This window comes from Pocillopora verrucosa, chromosome 13, assembly GCF_036669915.1.
Source record: "Pocillopora verrucosa isolate sample1 chromosome 13, ASM3666991v2, whole genome shotgun sequence".
NCBI lineage: Eukaryota > Metazoa > Cnidaria > Anthozoa > Scleractinia > Pocilloporidae > Pocillopora > Pocillopora verrucosa.
In genome coordinates, this window is record NC_089324.1 from 12,018,118 (window position 1) to 12,036,274 (window position 18,157).

Sequence of the window (18,157 nt, forward strand, 5' to 3'; positions counted from 1 at the left end):
CTAAATTACCTGCTATACTCTCCCACCAACGCAGCACCACAGTTTCTTTAGAAACTTACCCCCTTTATACTGCTAACGCAGTGTCGAAATCTTTTTCATGTTAAGTTTTCAGACCTTTTCACTAACGTTCATAGGTTGCTTGGTCAAAATCAACCATTGTAATCAATTTAAGATTACTAGGTACAATATTAAGAAGAGAAATTTAATTTTAACAACGGCACGTTTGTAAATGTTCAGTTTCGAGGTAACTAAACAATAACCATCTCCAACGAGAGTAAACAGTCGGATATGAAACTGCCCACCAAAGATAACACCTACTTTGTTGAAAACCAGTTAATCAGTTTTGCTTCCAAAGAGCAAAGTTCGGTTAAAAGTTAACATCTGTAGCCCTAAAGCAAGCTATTGCCACGCATCCAATAACTTTGGGTAAGCTGGTGCAAACTGACTTAGAGTCATTGTTTTTGGGAAAAATTTTATCAATCTGTTCAAGTTGTATGTTATCAAACTTTAAAGATACTCTAGACTTTTAAACCCTTTCAAAAACAACTGGTTAAAGCCGGCATATTTTATTATTTTAGTAAAACCTCGCCTGTTATTTCTTTTCTCTTTAATTTTGATTCAAGTGTCGTTGATCTTACTGTTCAAACAAACGAACTATTTTCAACGCAGCTTCTAATTCGAAATTTCATTTTATGCAAACCAACCCTGGCCCTGAGTTTCGATTCTGGTTAACAGGCTAACCGCTGCAAAAATGTTGTCTCAATCCATTTCGAATATCATTCATTCTCCATAAATAAAAAGCTGGGTTGATTGAAGAGGATAAAAATATGAACACTATTGTCACTATTGTCACTATTGTCTAAAGGCGGAATAAGATTCTAAGGTCCTGTTGCCGAACCCAAAATATATCGTAGTCGATATAACACATGGAAAGAAACATACAGAAAAGGTCAGCAAAATGTATATCATATAGTCATTACAGACTTCTTGTATTTCGCTACGTTTATCGCTGATCCATCAAAATTATGCAGTGTTGTGTTGCATTGGATTTGCCGCTGGTGTCGACAAATACTTTGGTAAACCTTAACGTTGGCCATCATTATGATAAGATAACATGACACCATAACTGTAACAAGTTTGAATCGTAGCGCGCGTCCATAAACTGTATTTACATTCTCTAGAACACGTAAGACAGCCGGTGGAGTCGCAGTTAATATCAACGCGAAAACTGCAAAACATGCACGTCTCCGATTATAGAATGATCGGCGAGAAACAATCAACCATCGTTCAATGGACATTGCCGTTAGGATTAAAACCGTGGCAGAAACGAAATAAATCCCGCTACCCTCACCGATTGTACGTAAGGCTCTAATAAGTGTTGGCGAGTCATACACCACAGTTGAATTCCCTGAACACATCAAGAACGTCGCAGAATAGAACGGTTGGGCGAATACTCCCGTACACAAATCAGTAAAAGCCAAACCACTCAGAAGTATATGAAATGGTGTCCTCGCAAAATTCTTCCTCCATACCGCCGCCAAAATCATCGCATTTCCCGCCACTGCCACAGGTGAGAGTAGAACGATGGCAATAGCTGTCGAGAGGAAAACAATGCGAGGGAAGGAGTCATTCCTGTCTTTGTTGAAAATGTGTGAGGTGCACGGCGTAAATGAGCTGCTTTGATGCTGAGAGTAAATACTAGAGTTGCTGAACATTATTTTCAGTGGTGTAGCACCAGGGAGATGAAAGATTTAAGCTATCCCAGGTGCCCTCAGAGTTAGTAACTAACTCTTGAAATCCATATTACAATCCATTTTTGTTCTTTAGTCTGTAGATATTATTTAGTATATCGCCTCCTCTTTTAACTGACCCTGCGATTATTGTGTGTCCACGTTTAAAACGTTTTGAGTTGCATTGAGTATTTGTATTTGCGGGTGAGTGCTAAAGAACAAAAATAATAGGAAGGCGAAAGCAAATATCGAAAATACACCAACAGAGCTTGTCAAATTGATATTAAAATCAGATGATAAAAGTGTATTGACACAGCTTTACTTGAACTATTGCCTTAATTAGTTTTATAATCGTTTTTGCTGTAAGTTGAGTTCCTCCTTCTTGCATTTGAAAATAATTCAGAACCCTTGCCTTTATCTTTAGAAGTTTAGTTGCTATAGTAAAATGTTTACATATGATTGTCAACTCGACGAGTTTTCTGTGCAAGATACTGCAGCAGGAGCACAGGCGGCCCAAGCTCCAGCTGTGAGATGATTATCTTGCGCAATAACAGTCATGGCGGAGTTATAAGAGTTTGTATGGGAATGAGCCACATGCTTGGGCCGCATGTGGCTCATGGTAACCAGGCATAGCTTTCGTGAATGTGTTTCCCACGATCTTCTGAACTAAAATTCTTTGTTTGCGCTCTTAACTGACAAAAAGGCATTCTGATTCTCTCCAATGGGCGCTGTCATGCAAATCGTTCCTTCCACTGGATCGATTAGGCCGGAAAATCCGTCGAATATTAGGCTGGATAATCCCTCGAAAAGTTAAAGGTTGAGTAATCCCTTCAAAGGGCTGAATAATCCCTCGAAAGGGCTTGATAATCCCTCGAAAGGGCTTGACAATCTCTCGAAGGTGATGAATAATCCCTCGAAAGGGCTCAATTATCCCCATTTTAAGGGGATTGTTTGCTAACTGATCGTGGATCATCGAAGACACAGGCGTCTCCAAAAGTGCATTCCCATTGTTCGCTGCCTACAGAGCCGATAAAGTCGTGACTTCTCCGCCATTTAAGATCGTCAAATGATATAGATGGCTCGATTGGAGACACTTTACCAACAGTGCACCCGGTAAAGATGGATACTTGCCAAAAAATATTTCGGGCATAAACTCTTTGAAGGGATTGACAACAGCTAACAAATACTTCGCAAAAACACATCCAGTTAAAGCTATGCCTGCTTGAGTAACGTACGTCGTAGAAAATCACCTTACAAAATGCTCTACTCACCCAAACGAAGTCAGCTAATCCTCGATCCAAAGACAACTCATCCTCGATCAAAAGATAACTCTCAACCTTACGAACGTTGACAGGTTTCAAGAACCGGAAGGCTACCGACAAATCAATCGTACCTGTTATCGTCTCGATCAAAAGAGATCTGCGCATGCTCGGCATTAATTAACTCCGAAAATTCTTTTTTCACTCGTTTTTGGTTAACGGACAGACACGATGGCAAGGAATCTACGCGCCTGCGGCCGTAGATTCAAAAAAAAAAAGCATGAATTACACCTAAATTGTGTGACCTTATTCCTCTACAGTCTAGCATCAGTATGCAGATTCTCCGTACTGTTCTCTATACATTCCGTAAGGTGCTGACAAGGAGAATTTGTTTAACAATCGAGAGATTCTTTGAATGGTGTTCATTTTATTCATTCTAATGACCTTAACCATTCAACTCCCAAGATCTGATTGTTAATTCTCCCCTCTAGCTGCTACACATTTCCTAGTATATTAGTTGCAAGAATTTGATGTTAGATCAAGATAAAAATTTAACCCTGATAAGTTTGAGTATTCACATCATTGCTTTACTTGATAATGTATGGATATTAAAGGGAGAAGTTATATTTCAATACTTCTGGGAGTTAACGGGTCAATGTGTGACTCAGGGGGGATGTCATATGGAGAAAGTAAATCCTGGTCACTGTTAGGGTTGTAATTAAAAATATCTTTGCATACTTATTCTTTCCACTGTGTTCTTCAGAGGTGTTTGCTTGTCTCCTCCAATAAATCCACAACAATTTGGTGTTTCACAATGGCAAATCTGAGCAACTTTCCTGATTAATGACAAAAATTATACCTATGAATATTTTGTAAGCTTCTCCTTCCCAGTTCAAAGGGATCTTCTTTCTGTGTGACTGCTGTACTGTTCCTCAAATTTTAAAAACTCTCAGTTTAGTGTCACTCACAAACATGAAGCTTTGACAGTAGAATGTACATTGACCACCTACCCAAAACACTGCAGTTTATAATCGAACGTGAGCTCTGCACCAGCTGGGATGGGTCGCCGAGTAAAAAATCCAATCCTCAACAAGCAATGGACAGTCCACTGCAAGAAGCAAAAGAACAAAACCCATTCAGTTCCGATCTTAACCCTTTACACCAGAACATCAGTATGCACACTCTCCATACTGTTCTTTATACAACTCCTAAGGAGCTGACAAGGAGAATTTGTTAAGCAATCAAGAGCTTCTTAAGTTACTGATCATTTCCTTAATTCTCATGACCTACATGTTTGATTCAAGGGTAATATTATGAGGAGAAATTGGATGCTAGTCATTCTTGAGGGTTAAAGGATTTAAGTACAGCTGTAGATGTGTTTTCTTTCAGTTTCCTGTCAATCAATCTACTGTCGATTACTTCTGGAAAAAGAAGTGAAAAGCTGGCATTATTGATCATAATATAAACTGGTAAAATGGACTGAACAATTTATTACACTACCTTTTGAGTTTCACAGTTTGAGTCACAGCTGTGGTTGATAAATCAAGACAAGTTCCCCTTGAAGGTGGCATCAATTAGCTGAACAAAGAAGGAATTTTAAAGAAGCTATAACTCATTAAGTAACAAAACCATGAACTATAATGATTTGTCCACCTACATGTACTGTATTACATATAATACTTAAAAAGATGGGCGCTTATTGGGAGAAGGGCTCTGAATTGAGGGGGGTGCTTATCACCTTCCCGTACTGATTGCCCTATGGTTGAGGCAACAGAAACAGGTTTTCCTTGTGTCCCTGTTATTTAGGAAAGTGAGGAAGGAGGGGGGAGATGCTTCTTTTGAGATGGGTGCTTAAGGCCTGAGGGATGCACTTATTTGGGAGAAGGTGCTTATCAGAGCTTGGGCTCTAATGCAAGGAATAAGCGTATATCAAAATTTCATTCCCCACAACGGATGATTTCAACATCATTTACTCAGGCTCAATGCTAGATGTAAGTCATATATAAATCTAGTAAACAACTTGGCTGGCTATGGAGTTCCTCATAGCTCAGTTGATAAAGAATTTGAAAATGATAACAGGCTGGAGATCATAACATTAAACTGACTGAAGTACATGCCATTTAAATATGTCCACATAGTTGACAATTGAATAACAGTTAACCCTTTAACTCCCAAGATCTGATTGTTAATTCTCCCCTCTAGCTGCTACACATCTCCTTGTAAATTGGTTATGAGAACTTGGTGATTATCTCCATGATAAGTTTGAATATTCTCATTATCTGTTTGCTGAATAATGTATGGATATTATTGGGAGAAGTTTCTTGTCAATCACTTCTGGGAGTTAAAGGGTTAAGCAGGATTTTAGATACGAATCACAGAAGGCCGCAAGGAGGAGGGACTAAGGAGAGAAAGGATACCTCCTGACAAATACACAACCAAATGAAGGGGTCTAGGGGCACACCAACCCTCCTCCCACCCCTCCCTCCATAAAAATGCTAAAACTTGGGTCTCAGAGAATGTATTTTGTGCACTTTGAAGTAATAATCAGGTAATTTCAGTGAAACCAATCATTGTTATTTAATTCAGCAAAAGGAGCAAAATCATATGAAGTGGCCTACTAGGTTAACAGACCACCAGCCCTTCTTGAAAATCCTGCTCACTTTTACTATACAGTATAGTAATCTGCTGATCAATTCTGGGTTTGGAAAGCCTTAAAATGACCAAAGAATTCACCAGCACTCATCACAGCAGTGCTGTTATTGTCTCTACTTAGGAAAAGGTTAAGATTTCCACTCCTTACCTCATCAGCTCTCAATGTCATGCAGTAGTAGTGGCTTCTGTTTTCTCTATCATAACACTCTGCTCTTTCCTGGAAATCTTTGTAGTTCATGACTTTTCCACAGTACTCCATACCACACTGATTCCTGGACAATAGTTATAATTTTTTTATTGAGTGACAAAAGTATTGGGGATTGTTTTTGTTTTTTGCTATACTCTGCTCTGTGATTGGTCCAAAAAAAAAAGGATGGTGAAAACACAAAATTACAGACCTGCAAAATTGAGTAACAATAAAGCATTTCTTTCCTGAAGATAAAAGTAAAAATATAAACTTACAGTTCCAGATCTTCAAGAGTTCTCAATTCCCAGCCTTTCTTCTCTGTTTTAAACACTTCAACTTTCACTTTACAGCCCTGCAAAAAGTGTTGTACATGTAAGTAAATTTGAAATCCTCTCATGGCTGATATCAGCATATAAGTATCATCTCTCATGAAAGCATATTTAACTCCCAGAAGTGATCAAGATGTAACTTCTTCCTATAATATCCACATATCATCCAGCAAAAGGTAAAGAGAATACTCAAACTTATCAGGTAGAATTTGTTAAATTGATCGAACACCAAATTCTCATCACTACTTTAAAATGAAATGTGTAGCAGCTAGAGGAGAGAATGAACAATCAGATCTTGGGAGTTAAAGGGTTAAAATACCCATTATCTTTGTTAAAGAGGCAGTTGCTTTAACAGCTAACCCTTACCATTTCAGTAACATCAATCTTAATCCTGTAATGATAGTTTCACTAACCTGTTGAAAACATTTATTGCTACACATCTCTCTGCAAGCACTTCTGCTGTTACTATTTGGAGATCAATAAAAGACAATGTGAGAAGGAAGACTTTTGGCAAAATTAACCAACAAGAGAGGAAAAGAATACCAACCATTCTATCATCAACAATCTGTTCAGACAGTCCTTGCCAAAACCACTAGAACATGGATCATCTGTTAAAAAACATTGCAATATGTTCAACAGTAAAAAATTGGATCAATGTCAATATCTGATCAACAGAGCACCTACCCCTCCCCTAACCCAACATTAATCCTAACTTGTTATCAATTGACTGTGGTTGAATTAGGGGAGGAGTGGGAGTGCATTTGTTCAGATACTGACATTGATCCAGGAGACCACAGATGATGTTGAAATGTGGTAAGAACAAAAAAAGTGGCACACAAAGCACAGCTGAGTGTGTCACTGATGTTTGTACCTCAATGTAAACATGGAATCTATATATCATTAAAAGGCAAAGGGTAGGTCACGCTCAGCTTATCTCATAAAATGAGGTAAGTTCATGTGTTCTAAATTGCCCATAACCATATTCAGCATATGGTGAAGTCTATGCATCAAAGCCGTTACCTTACCAGGATCTAAGGTACAATCGCACTGCATTCTGTGCACTTCCTTGTTGACTTTCTTCTTTCTGAAACAAGAAATGAAAAACATGTAAGCTCAGTAACAGCAACAAGTTGTTTAAAAGGTAGAAAACTCAACTATTTTGCACTATGAAATAATTAAACACTGCTAATAGCAATTAAACATAAAACCCACCCATCAAATAAGTACTCATTCTCTTCAATATGCTTACAGTAAGGTGGTTGACATTCTTCAGCTGAAGAAATGACATGCTCCCCAGACACCTGGAAAAATTACAGCATTCATAGGTATTTTCAGGTACTTTTAATGTTAAAAGTGGAAAATTTCAGGAAGATCCATGGACTTCAAGACATATGGTAACTATCTAGTGCTTCACACACCAAGTGGAGTGACAAATAAACAGTTATTAGGCAGTTAGGCAGCAAATATATACACTGTTCACAAAGTTAGGTGACCACCAGAAAAAAAAAGATTGCAGTGAGAACAACAATAATAAGACATAGTCAAGTGATTTTACATTGATCAATTTAAGAGCCGTTTTCTCCCACAGAGTTTCCAGTGAAACTATTATCTTCCTCAACTCTGAATGAGTTGTAGGCTTATCCATAGAAAACAAAGAAAACAAAAGAAGTGGGCTGTCCAAAAAGACCTACTGGGTATTTCAGGTTTATACAAATTTTTACAATTCCGAGTTAAAATTTCCCTTTCTTGTGCCTTTCAGTTATACTGATTTATATGCACAAGATGTGTAGCTCAAGTTTGCTAAAACTTAAGGTTAACTGATTTTGTTGTTATCAAAGTACTCCACTGTGTAGGTGAATCTTGGATACATAACAAATTGTTGAGTTGGTTTGTTATGATGCACTTATGATGACTTAAATTGTAGTGAAGATTCCAACTCAGATCTGTATGAATCAGTGGAAGACATCACACATTGTCTACCTTTTAAAGTTATCGGAACTTGCTATTCTGAAAAATTCCAGAAAGCATTACAGGATACCTATGAGTATCACTATGAAAACCATAAACACACCTTTGCTAATCTTAAGGATGAACCTGACAAACTGTATATATAACAAAAATGCAATTAGAGTATATATAATGTCTTCCTCAGCCTATGAGAAACTTACTGAGTTTACAAGATTTGTATATCCCCTACTAAAGGATCCAAAACTGGAGGTGACAGTGAAGCAAATCAGGTTTTGTACCACATTTGTTGTGAATAGTTTTTACTTAACAATTGAAATTCCCTCAACTGGTCTTTGGGAGAAGCCATACAGAGATTAAAGCCAGCCACAGAGTAAAGTGATAGGAATTAAATGTTCACAAAGAGTGAATCCTGCAAAATGGCAAAATTAAGGAGTTCTATTTAATTTCTGCCAGTAATTTCAATGAGAGAAATATCTGTTTCATGTAAAATTTCACTTGCATCACAAGTATAGCACTGTCTGGTCTGGGACTGACTTTTCAGAGACATTTGTGCAATACAAACCATTTCATAGCACTAAACATGGAATAACCTTCCGGCCCTCTTATTATCCTGATTTGTTATGGCCTTGGCTATATAAATACACCGCTGCACAACTAAGATATTTCTGACAAAGTTGAAGTTAATAAAAATATTGATGAATCTAGTAAGTATCACAAAGTGGTGTATAACCACAGGCGGCCCATGCTCCAGCTGTGAGATGATCATCTTGCGAAATAAGAGTTATGGTGAAATTACAAGAGTTTGTATGGGAATATTTACGACCGCTGTTAGGAATAAAAAGTACGGTCAAATTCTCAATAAAAATACCTCACCTTACTTCCACAGTGTATCGCTTGCTGTCTGACCATTTAATATGTTGAAAAGAACCAATTTTTGCGAGTTATCCATTTCTAGGTTTATTACGTACACAAGAAAAGCCCAAGGCTGCACACTCCATTTCCGAACGCCCGATCCGAGAAGCGAAAAATACGAGCTCCAAATGACCGGGCGGCCACAAGTCCAACGCAGAATCCACGCACATATACTGTAGTTTCATTTCAATTCACTTCAAACTTAATCGCACTTTGCTTCAATAATTTCCAGTTTAGCCGCGTATACATTCACCTTTACCACGACCATTAAATTAAAAACCAGCTTGGTAACCCTTCCTCGTTTTAAAACTGAGCCTCGCCGGGGATCACACTGTGACTTGACATACGGGGGGCGCCATATTGAGACCCTTGGTTCTAGGACAATTTCTTCATGCCAAGCGACGACTGGATTTCTGAGCCAAAGACGATGTTATCGCTGCTTTATTTACACTTGAGAAATAGTATTCAGGATAAGTACACGATTGAATTACGTGACAGAGTCACTGGTCACGGTGTATTTCAGTGTGTGCTGTTATCGTCAGTTGAACTAAATAAATTCTGCAGTTTGGTGTTGAAACGTTTATACAGTTTTGAGTAGTGCATGCTGTCAGAACTCAAATATGAAATAAAAGAATCCAAGTTATTAAAAAAGAGTTTACCACTTAAATGTTGACAGAGCGCTAATCAAATTATGATATTCGATACGTTGTTGTTGACGTCATCGTCACGAGATAGTAAAATTTGTCAAATTTTGGCCTTTTAGAATGTTTAGAGTATCAATCGGTGTGGTCTAAAGGTTCTCCCCTACTATCTTTTAAGCTTAAATGGTTTAAATCTAAGATTTATTAAGCTGCTTATATAAAACGGTCGGAGTTTGCTCAATGAACTAATTTGCATAATCGGCTGTCACGCTAGCAAAATTGCTGTTCGTGTTGGATAGTTCTTCACAGTTTCCACGCCAAGGGAATTGTCGGTGAAAAGGCGCTCGGTACATACATTAGAGTAACGCTCCACAAATAAAAGATTGCCCTGCGCTTGGTCTGATAAAAATCCTATGCAAATCGGCCAACGACAAGCGGACAAAATGAAAGGGTAATTGATAATACTTAAAGGACCTTTTCCACTGAAGCTTACGTTTGGCCGTTACGTTCAGCGGGCCTGGGGAAGAGAATGACTATGGAACCTACAGTCGAACAGGAACAGACAACCACATTTTATTGGCTGCTTGATATGACTGACGTATGGTGTGTGTTGGAAAAAACTTTAAGGACGAAAAGAGATGGTTAAAGTTATTTTCGAAACAGGGCACTGAAGGCTACAGATTGTGGTAAGTACTGTCTGTGAAAACACCTGATTCGCTTCCATCATGATTAGAACATCGGTTTTTAAAACTGCTTCAAACCTCGTCCTGTTATGAATGACTTGGCGGAAGAGAATTCTAACATGTGCGATAGAAATTGAAAGAAATTCCTAAACGTCAAAGTCGGTTAAACGTTTTTAACCCCACCTAGACCGACCAAACATCGACTAAATTCGACGAATGAACTGGTATTTTAACCGACACTTGAAATGATGATTTCTTTCAAGCTACCTTCTCTGAAGATTAAATTCCGACATCCTCTGAGTTAGCCGAAGGGCCATCTACTAACGCACCAACCTGGCGCAGAATTCCAACCGTTATGTGAAAAATATGAATTCCGAATGTCCATTACAAAATCCTAAATGAAATTCATTTTGTTCTTTCCAATGAAAGAAAGATAAGGAGAGACGAATATTTGTCATCCTTCTTCTGAAGCGCCATCTGATGAAAATATATTTCGGTTTTGTAAGTCTAACTTTTTTACCGATGACGGATGTGAGCATGCAAAAATAAAACAATTCACTTTTGTTGCAGGTAACATCCGGTCTCAGTACATATTGTTTTGCAAGAACCGTTGGATTTTTAACCCAAAATTACAAACAAGACTCGTTACAGTACTGAATTGGAGCTTCTGTCTTGAAACGGTAAGCTATTTGTGCTCGATGACTATCTCTTCACGAGCTGTTCATTTTCCAGTTACTGCGATCTGCGTCATCGAAGACTAAGTTGCTAAATAAGAGGAACGGCCGGGTTGATAAGTGTTGTACCCTTAAAAGACAACACAGTGCTATCTCCGTTTATCTCTTAAGGGTGTTAATCTAAATAAGACGGAAATATTGTAACAATCAAGCGATGTCATGATCGAGAGGATCTCGCTTGGTTTCATGTAAGACATGATCAACAAATGATACCTCTTTTAGGGAGGGGAGAGAAAGGTGAATAATGAACCTGAACCACTCTTACATTTTCCTAAGAATGTACAACATCGGTCATCTATTTGAGTTTACACATTCTCTTTATTCGGGCAAGCGATTTAAACTTGAAAAGTAGTGCACCGGGCGATAAGCTAAATTATGAAAAATTGAAAATTTTATTTCTCGTGATATTCTCGGGCTTTGTCGTATTGACCAAGTGATCGAAACAAAGTTGCTAGGTTTCCGTAGCTTGTTCAGTGCTTTTCAAGAATTTGAAAAGAATTTTCTAATTCTTGAAAAGCCTTTTACCTGAATAGGTTAAGTTTTTCCCACAGATTCTTTTCCTGAATCTCATCAGAACTTCCTTCAAAGAACGAGAGATTTTTCATTGGGATGTCAGGTACTCCTGACTACTCGGAATTTTCCGGAAGTTTCACTTTTCAATAGTAATGGATAATTGGGGTGGGTATATTTTTTTTAATGAGGAAAGGGGTGGAAAGGAGTTTTATAGCAGCATCTAACAAGGATTCAGGAGCAAAACATGATGTTTCATTATCTTTACTGCTGGGGGAGCTGAGTTACAAGCAACCGAAGATCCTTTTGGTTACCCTCCTGAGTAGTCTGAGTAGGTAAAGCTGTTGTTACCAATTTCTAATATCTTGAAGGAAGAATGAAAACTGTGATAAAAGACATTTAACACAAATAGTGTTATTTTATACACTCTCAGATAATATTTGAAGAATTGGAGTTTTCTATTCTAAAACGATCAGTTATGTACAGGCCGTTAACAGCAAATACAGCAGAACTGGCATCGCCCAGAATGCTATTGTCTTTCGCGACATGTACTTGCAGTGCCCATTTAATCAGCGGGCAGCATAATAATTTGCATATCCTGAACTAGTCGGTTGTGATTGGTCAGTAGGTAAAGCTTTGGGAATACATGAGTCTCTTTGCAGATTTCAGCTGCTGTCAATCAAACGGTTGGATGCGTAAAGTAAATCCCAAGGTGACATAAAGTGAACAATAGCAATAATTAACAATAGCCACGCTCTTAACAAAGCGTTTAGCAAATTCGTTTGCAGCGAATTCTTATATGGACTGACAGACTCCCGTTGGTCAAAATGTTATCGGAATTATAAAAATTAGTATCATGAAAATAGAAAATAGAAAAAAGAAAAATTTAGAAAAAGTATCATGAAGAATCTACTTCGTTAAAATCGCTTCAATCGGTAGAGAAAAATATGAGCGATGCTTCCGACAACCGGCTTGTGAGTGCGACGATCGTCGAGATAGAACTAGAGTCTATCTTGCGACAATAATAGGAATGTGGTTTCCATATGATAGTAACGATTGCTGAATATTTCTGCAGCGATCTCAGCGATCATATCTTAAAAGCTTTTACAGTTTTTTAAGCATTGTCTAGTTACCACCTCAATTTCAATACTAATTAGGCGGCGTGTGCGCGATTGTTTGCGGAGGCGGAGCTTAACATACCTTGATATTCTCGCGGGAAGTTTAAAATAGGTCACTTGTATTCTCGTGGGGGTCTCCAAAGGACAAATTTGGATAGAATGCTACGATGCTTAGCAAACGTTTTCGAAATTCGCGTTTTGCGACTACTTCCAAAGTTTGGAATCCCTTGAAAATTTCTATGACGCTTTCTAGAATGTCAAATAAAAATAACCATATGGTAAAAGAGAAATCTAGCAATTGAGTGAAGGTAAATTATGCCTGAAAGTGCGCTGAGATCGACTTCTCATACAAGCAGGATGCTAACATAGTCAATTTTCAAGGCAAATGTGCGACCTCTTCTGAAAGCGCAAGAACAAAGTGAGAATGATACACTATTCAATTGAACTTTCTTCTTTAAAAGCCATATGGTAAAAGTAGCATTTGAAAAGTAGTTTATCCGTAAACGAAGAGAACGTAAGCCTTCCTCGACATTTTCAGCCCTTTTCCTTTATTGTTTGACAATCATTTTCTAATTAGCTTTTAAATTTAGCGCCAGCGTCTCAATGAAAGTCCCGGATATGTCGCTGAATTCTGGGCGATGGAAACGATTTGAATTTGTTTCTACTGACTAAACGGAAGATTGCGCCAGCGAAATCCTTAGTTTACGCGTGACGCTATAAAATCTGTAATTAAAGATGTTACGGCATACAAGAGTAGTGACGTTTTACCCCAAAAAGAAAAAACTTGTGAAAAATGAAACTTTTCGTCAGTTATTAACACGACCTCCAATGCTATTCCTAAATATTAAAATGGCTGGCTGAGAAAGATATCATAAACTTATAAAAATTTTGGTATCGAGTGATTGTTTTTCTCCTGAGTCATCAAATAATTATTTGCCGGAACGCAACTGGTAACTTATCATTTTTATGTCGAAAGGAAACAATATCTATTTACTTTACGGTCATTACATTTGTAGTCTATGAAAAGGAACAAACTGGCCCCCACGAACTACGCCCCATCAATTTTTGTCCGAAATTTTTTATGCGATCGCCTTTTCAGTAGAAAATAACTGACTCCGAAAGAAAGACTTTGACAGATTGTTATGAATTTTCTCGACGGTTCTTGGCTTTATGCCGATTCTGTCCGTTTACTTTCAGTTTGATGGCGTGAAAAGAGACAAAAAAAATAATTTTGGTAAATTACCGACTATTTACCATGGAGTTTTTCTACTTTTTCAGGAAAAAGTTGACTTCCTTCGGACGATTTCATACAAGTCCCTTTGCCATCATTAAAATGAATAAGGAACGTTCCAAAAGGAAATTCGCATCAATGCTGACTGTTTTAGAAATCCAAACAATACTAGTATCGTTATGAAAGCTTCAAAAAACTTATCATAAGAATAACAACATAAAGTGCATATAGAAATATCATTGTCCCCCCCCTCCCTTTGAAAAGAAGCTATGGCTTCTTACATTGAATGAGATATTTAAAGGAAAAAATACTAATGTTTATATTTCGATATCTTATAATACTTTTCCAAAAACATCGACAAATAATGCACTTATTTCAAGGATTTACACAATCAAAATGCAAGATCATCAAATAAAGTGCATATCGATGATGCACGGACAATTATAACAAACACGCCATAGAGTACAGGACCTTCATTCAGAGGTAGCTAATATGGAACATTCTCCGAACACATGCAAAACCTGTGAGTCATAATAAATTTTTAATTTAGGAAGCAGATCAAAGGAAACTTACTTTATTATTTAATTTCTAGAAACGCGAACTCGTTGCAAGGAAATGCGATTATTATTAAGACATGTAGCAAAGAAACAAATGAAGTAACGTTGGGATAAGAAGGCATTACAATTGAAATGATCATGCTATTGCATTTGAAAAGGGTGGATGATGTCGTGTGTTTTAAACATATATCATTTTTGTTTCTGGTTGAAAAGAAAAGGTTGGAAGTAAATGTGGGTGAAAAGTAAAATTTAATGTCTATCATTTTAAATATTGGAAAATCGAGGCAATACTGTCTTAATGAAAACATCAATGATTCCCTCTTTATCAAATGAGACAAACGGGAACGAGTTTTAAGTGATGTAACTAAGCCCAAACTGCCACCGTCATTTCATTTGGATTTCCGCCTGGGTAGATTTTGGTCACGTGTTAGGCAACGTTTAATCATGAACAAGATAGAATTTCATTTCAGGCCTATTTATCAATTTTGTGGTGTATAACTTTCGCATTTTAGTACGTAATATTTCTTTTGAATCTTCAAATTGCCTTAAAACTTAAAAGGAAATTGTTCTTTAAAAATTCACTAAAATTCGGTAGCCAAAATGATTTGTTTAGGTGTTATTTGATTTTCGCGTTAACCTGTAATTTCGTCAGTCGCCGGCACCTTCTGTTGCTTCACACAGAAAAAACACACGACGCGATGTGTAATGATCGATTTTTTCCCCAATCTGACGCCATAACAGAAAAACCTTTAGAACACCTGTAAACTCCGAGCGCTTCGGAGTAAGTGATATTTTTAAGGAATCTTCGGATTGTTTTCAAGTTCAAGGATTGTAAATTAAAATTTTATAATGTTGTTCTCTTATTTCAGTGTGAATCCTTGCACGCCTGCCAGTCGCTGGTGCAGCTTGTTGAAACTAAAATGAAAAAAAAATAAAGTCTTTTAAGATCATCATTGGCTTCTTTTTCACCCCACCACTATTCTTAGCAACAAAGGTCGCCATTTCGTTTGTTTATCACTCGCCAAAAAACTATCACATGCACTCAAAGCCTAAAATCGAAAAAAAGTTTACAGGAATCGACCAATCGAGCGAGCGAGCGAGCGAGTGCCATCAGTTCACTACATCATATCTACAACTCGCTCTTGCGCATGCGCGTAATAATTCACGAGTTAAAAATGAGAACTGTGATCAAAGATATTTAGCAAACACGGTGAAAAAAGGAACTTATAAACTTTTTAAGGAATTGGGTTTTTGATTCTAAACTGATCCGTGATGTATAGACCGTTAACTGGTGGTTGGCAGAATACAGCAGAACTGGAAACGATTTGAAAATTAAATTTGTCTCTAACACTAAGCGGAAGATTGCGCTGGGCGATCTCCTTAGTTTTGATTGACGCTATAAAATCCAAAATTGAAAATAATACGGCACAAAAGAGTATTGACGTTTTATCCCGAAAGGAAAAAACCTGTGAAAAATTAAACTTTTCGCCAGTCATAAAAATAACCTCCAATGCTATTCCTAAATATTAAAATGGCTGGCTCAGGAAGATATCATGAATGTATATAAATTTTGGTATCGGAAGTTTCACTTTCCAATAGTAATGGATAATTGGGGTAGACACGTGGGGTGGGTATAAGTTAGCCGTTGCCAGAACACAACGGATGTCTATTTACTTTACGCTCATTACATTTGCAGTTTATGAAAGGGAACAAAACTTTTGTCCGAAATTTGGGCGATCGCCCATTCAGTGGAGAAATATTGACTTCGAAAGAGAGACTAAGCCAGATTGGCATACGAGACAAAAAAATAAAAATTTTGATAAATTCCCGACATTTCACTATGGATTTTTTCTTCTATTTTCAAGGTCAAGATGTACAACATAAAAGAAGCCATATCAGCTATATACATAGGTATAGTAGTCGCCGAGTTCCTTCGCAAAACTGGTCGCGTGTGGCAGGCCCTTGAGGTTTACAAATCAGCAATCAACATCATGAAAACGATGGAAAACACACATCGCCAGGCACTACGTTATGCACAACTCGGATTAATGTTGCAATTGCAAAGTCAATATGAGAAGGCCCGAGAATATCAAGAGAAAGCACTCACTATCAGAATAGAAATTGGTGACAGGGATGGAGAAGCAACAAGCTACGGAAACCTAGGAACTTTGTTCCAATCACTCGGTCAATATGACAAGGCCCGAGAATATCAAGAGAAAGCACTCGCTATCAAAATAGAAATTGGTGACAGGAATGGAGAAGCAACAAGCTATGGAAACCTAGGAACTTTGTTCCAATCACTCGGTCAATATGACAAGGCCCGAGAATATCAAGAGAACGCACTCGCTATCAAAATAGAAATTGGTGACAGGAATGGAGAAGCAACAAGCTACGGAAACCTAGGAACTTTGTTCCAATCACTCGGTCAATATGACAAGGCCCGAGAATATCAAGAGAAAGCACTCGCTATCAAAATAGAAATTGGTGACAGGAATGGAGAAGCATCAAGCTACGGAAACCTAGGAACTTTGTTCCAATCACTCGGTCAATATGACAAGGCCCGAGAATATCAGGAGAAAGCACTCGCAATCAGAATAGAAATTGGTAACAGGGATGGAGAAGCAACAAGCTACGGAAACCTAGGAACTTTGTTCCAATCACTCGGTAAATATGACAAGGCCCGAGAATATCAAGAGAAGGCACTCGCTATCAAAATAGAAATTGGTGACAGGAATGGAGAAGCAACAAGCTACGGAAACCGAGGAACTTTGTTCCAATCACTCGGTCAATATGACAAGGCCCGAGAATATCAAGAGAAAGCACTCGCTATCAAAATAGAAATTGGTGACAGGAATGGAGAAGCATCAAGCTACGGAAACCTAGGAACTTTGTTCCAATCACTCGGTCAATATGACAAGGCCCGAGAATATCAGGAGAAAGCACTCGCTATCAAAATAGAAATTGGTGACAGGAATGGAGAAGCAACAAGCTACAGAAACCTAGGAACTTTGTTCCAATCACTCGGTCAATATGACAAGGCCCGAGAATATCAGGAGAAAGCACTCGCTATCAAAATAGAAATTGGTGACAGGGATGGAGAAGCAACAAGCTACGGAAACTTAGGAACTTTGTTCCAATCACTCGGTCAATATGACAAGGCCCGAGAATATCATGAGAAAGCACTCGCTATCAAAATAGAAATTGGTGACAGGGATGGAGAAGCAACAAGCTACGGAAACCTAGGAACTTTGTTCCAATCACTCGGTCAATATGACAAGGCCCGAGAATATCAGGAGAAAGCACTCGCAATCAGAATAGAAATTGGTGACAGGGATGGAGAAGCAACAAGCTACGGAAACCTAGCAACTTTGTTCCAATCACTCGGTCAATATGACAAGGCCCAAGAATATCATGAGAAAGCACTCGCTATCAAAATAGAAATTGGTGACAGGGATAGAGAAGCATCGAGCTACGGAAACCTAGGAACTTTGTTCCAATCACTCGGTCAATATGACAAGGCCCGAGAATATCAGGAGAAAGCACTCGCTATCAAAATAGAAATTGGTGAAAGGGATGGAGAAGCATCAAGCTACGGAAACCTAGGAACTTTGTTCCAATCACTCGGTCAATATGACAAGGCCCGAGA

General features: G+C 38.1%; 2 protein-coding genes across 2 annotated transcripts; one reads left to right on the top strand and one right to left on the bottom strand.

Annotated features, from left to right (window-relative positions):
• Positions 1–17: 17 nt before the first annotated feature.
• Positions 18–9,297, bottom strand: LOC131800019 (histone-lysine N-methyltransferase SETD2-like). The gene is made up of 12 exons (XM_066160242.1): positions 8,999–9,297; positions 7,370–7,458; positions 7,183–7,241; positions 6,705–6,765; positions 6,571–6,622; positions 6,104–6,180; positions 5,790–5,913; positions 4,490–4,567; positions 4,000–4,097; positions 3,728–3,825; positions 3,002–3,102; positions 18–1,594 (listed from the first exon to the last, which is right to left on the bottom strand). Exons 1-8 carry the CDS (start codon positions 9,032–9,034, stop codon positions 4,532–4,534), a joined length of 534 nt encoding a protein of 177 aa, XP_066016339.1. The 5' UTR covers positions 9,035–9,297; the 3' UTR covers positions 18–1,594; positions 3,002–3,102; positions 3,728–3,825; positions 4,000–4,097; positions 4,490–4,531.
• A 7,085-nt stretch (positions 9,298–16,382) lies between these two features.
• Positions 16,383–18,119, top strand: LOC136277619 (tetratricopeptide repeat protein 28-like; the record flags this gene model as incomplete). Its single annotated transcript, XM_066159996.1, has 1 exon — positions 16,383–18,119. A coding segment is annotated over exon 1 (1,737 nt), but the record flags the coding sequence as incomplete, so codon positions are not given.
• Between the last annotated feature and the right edge of the window lie 38 nt (positions 18,120–18,157).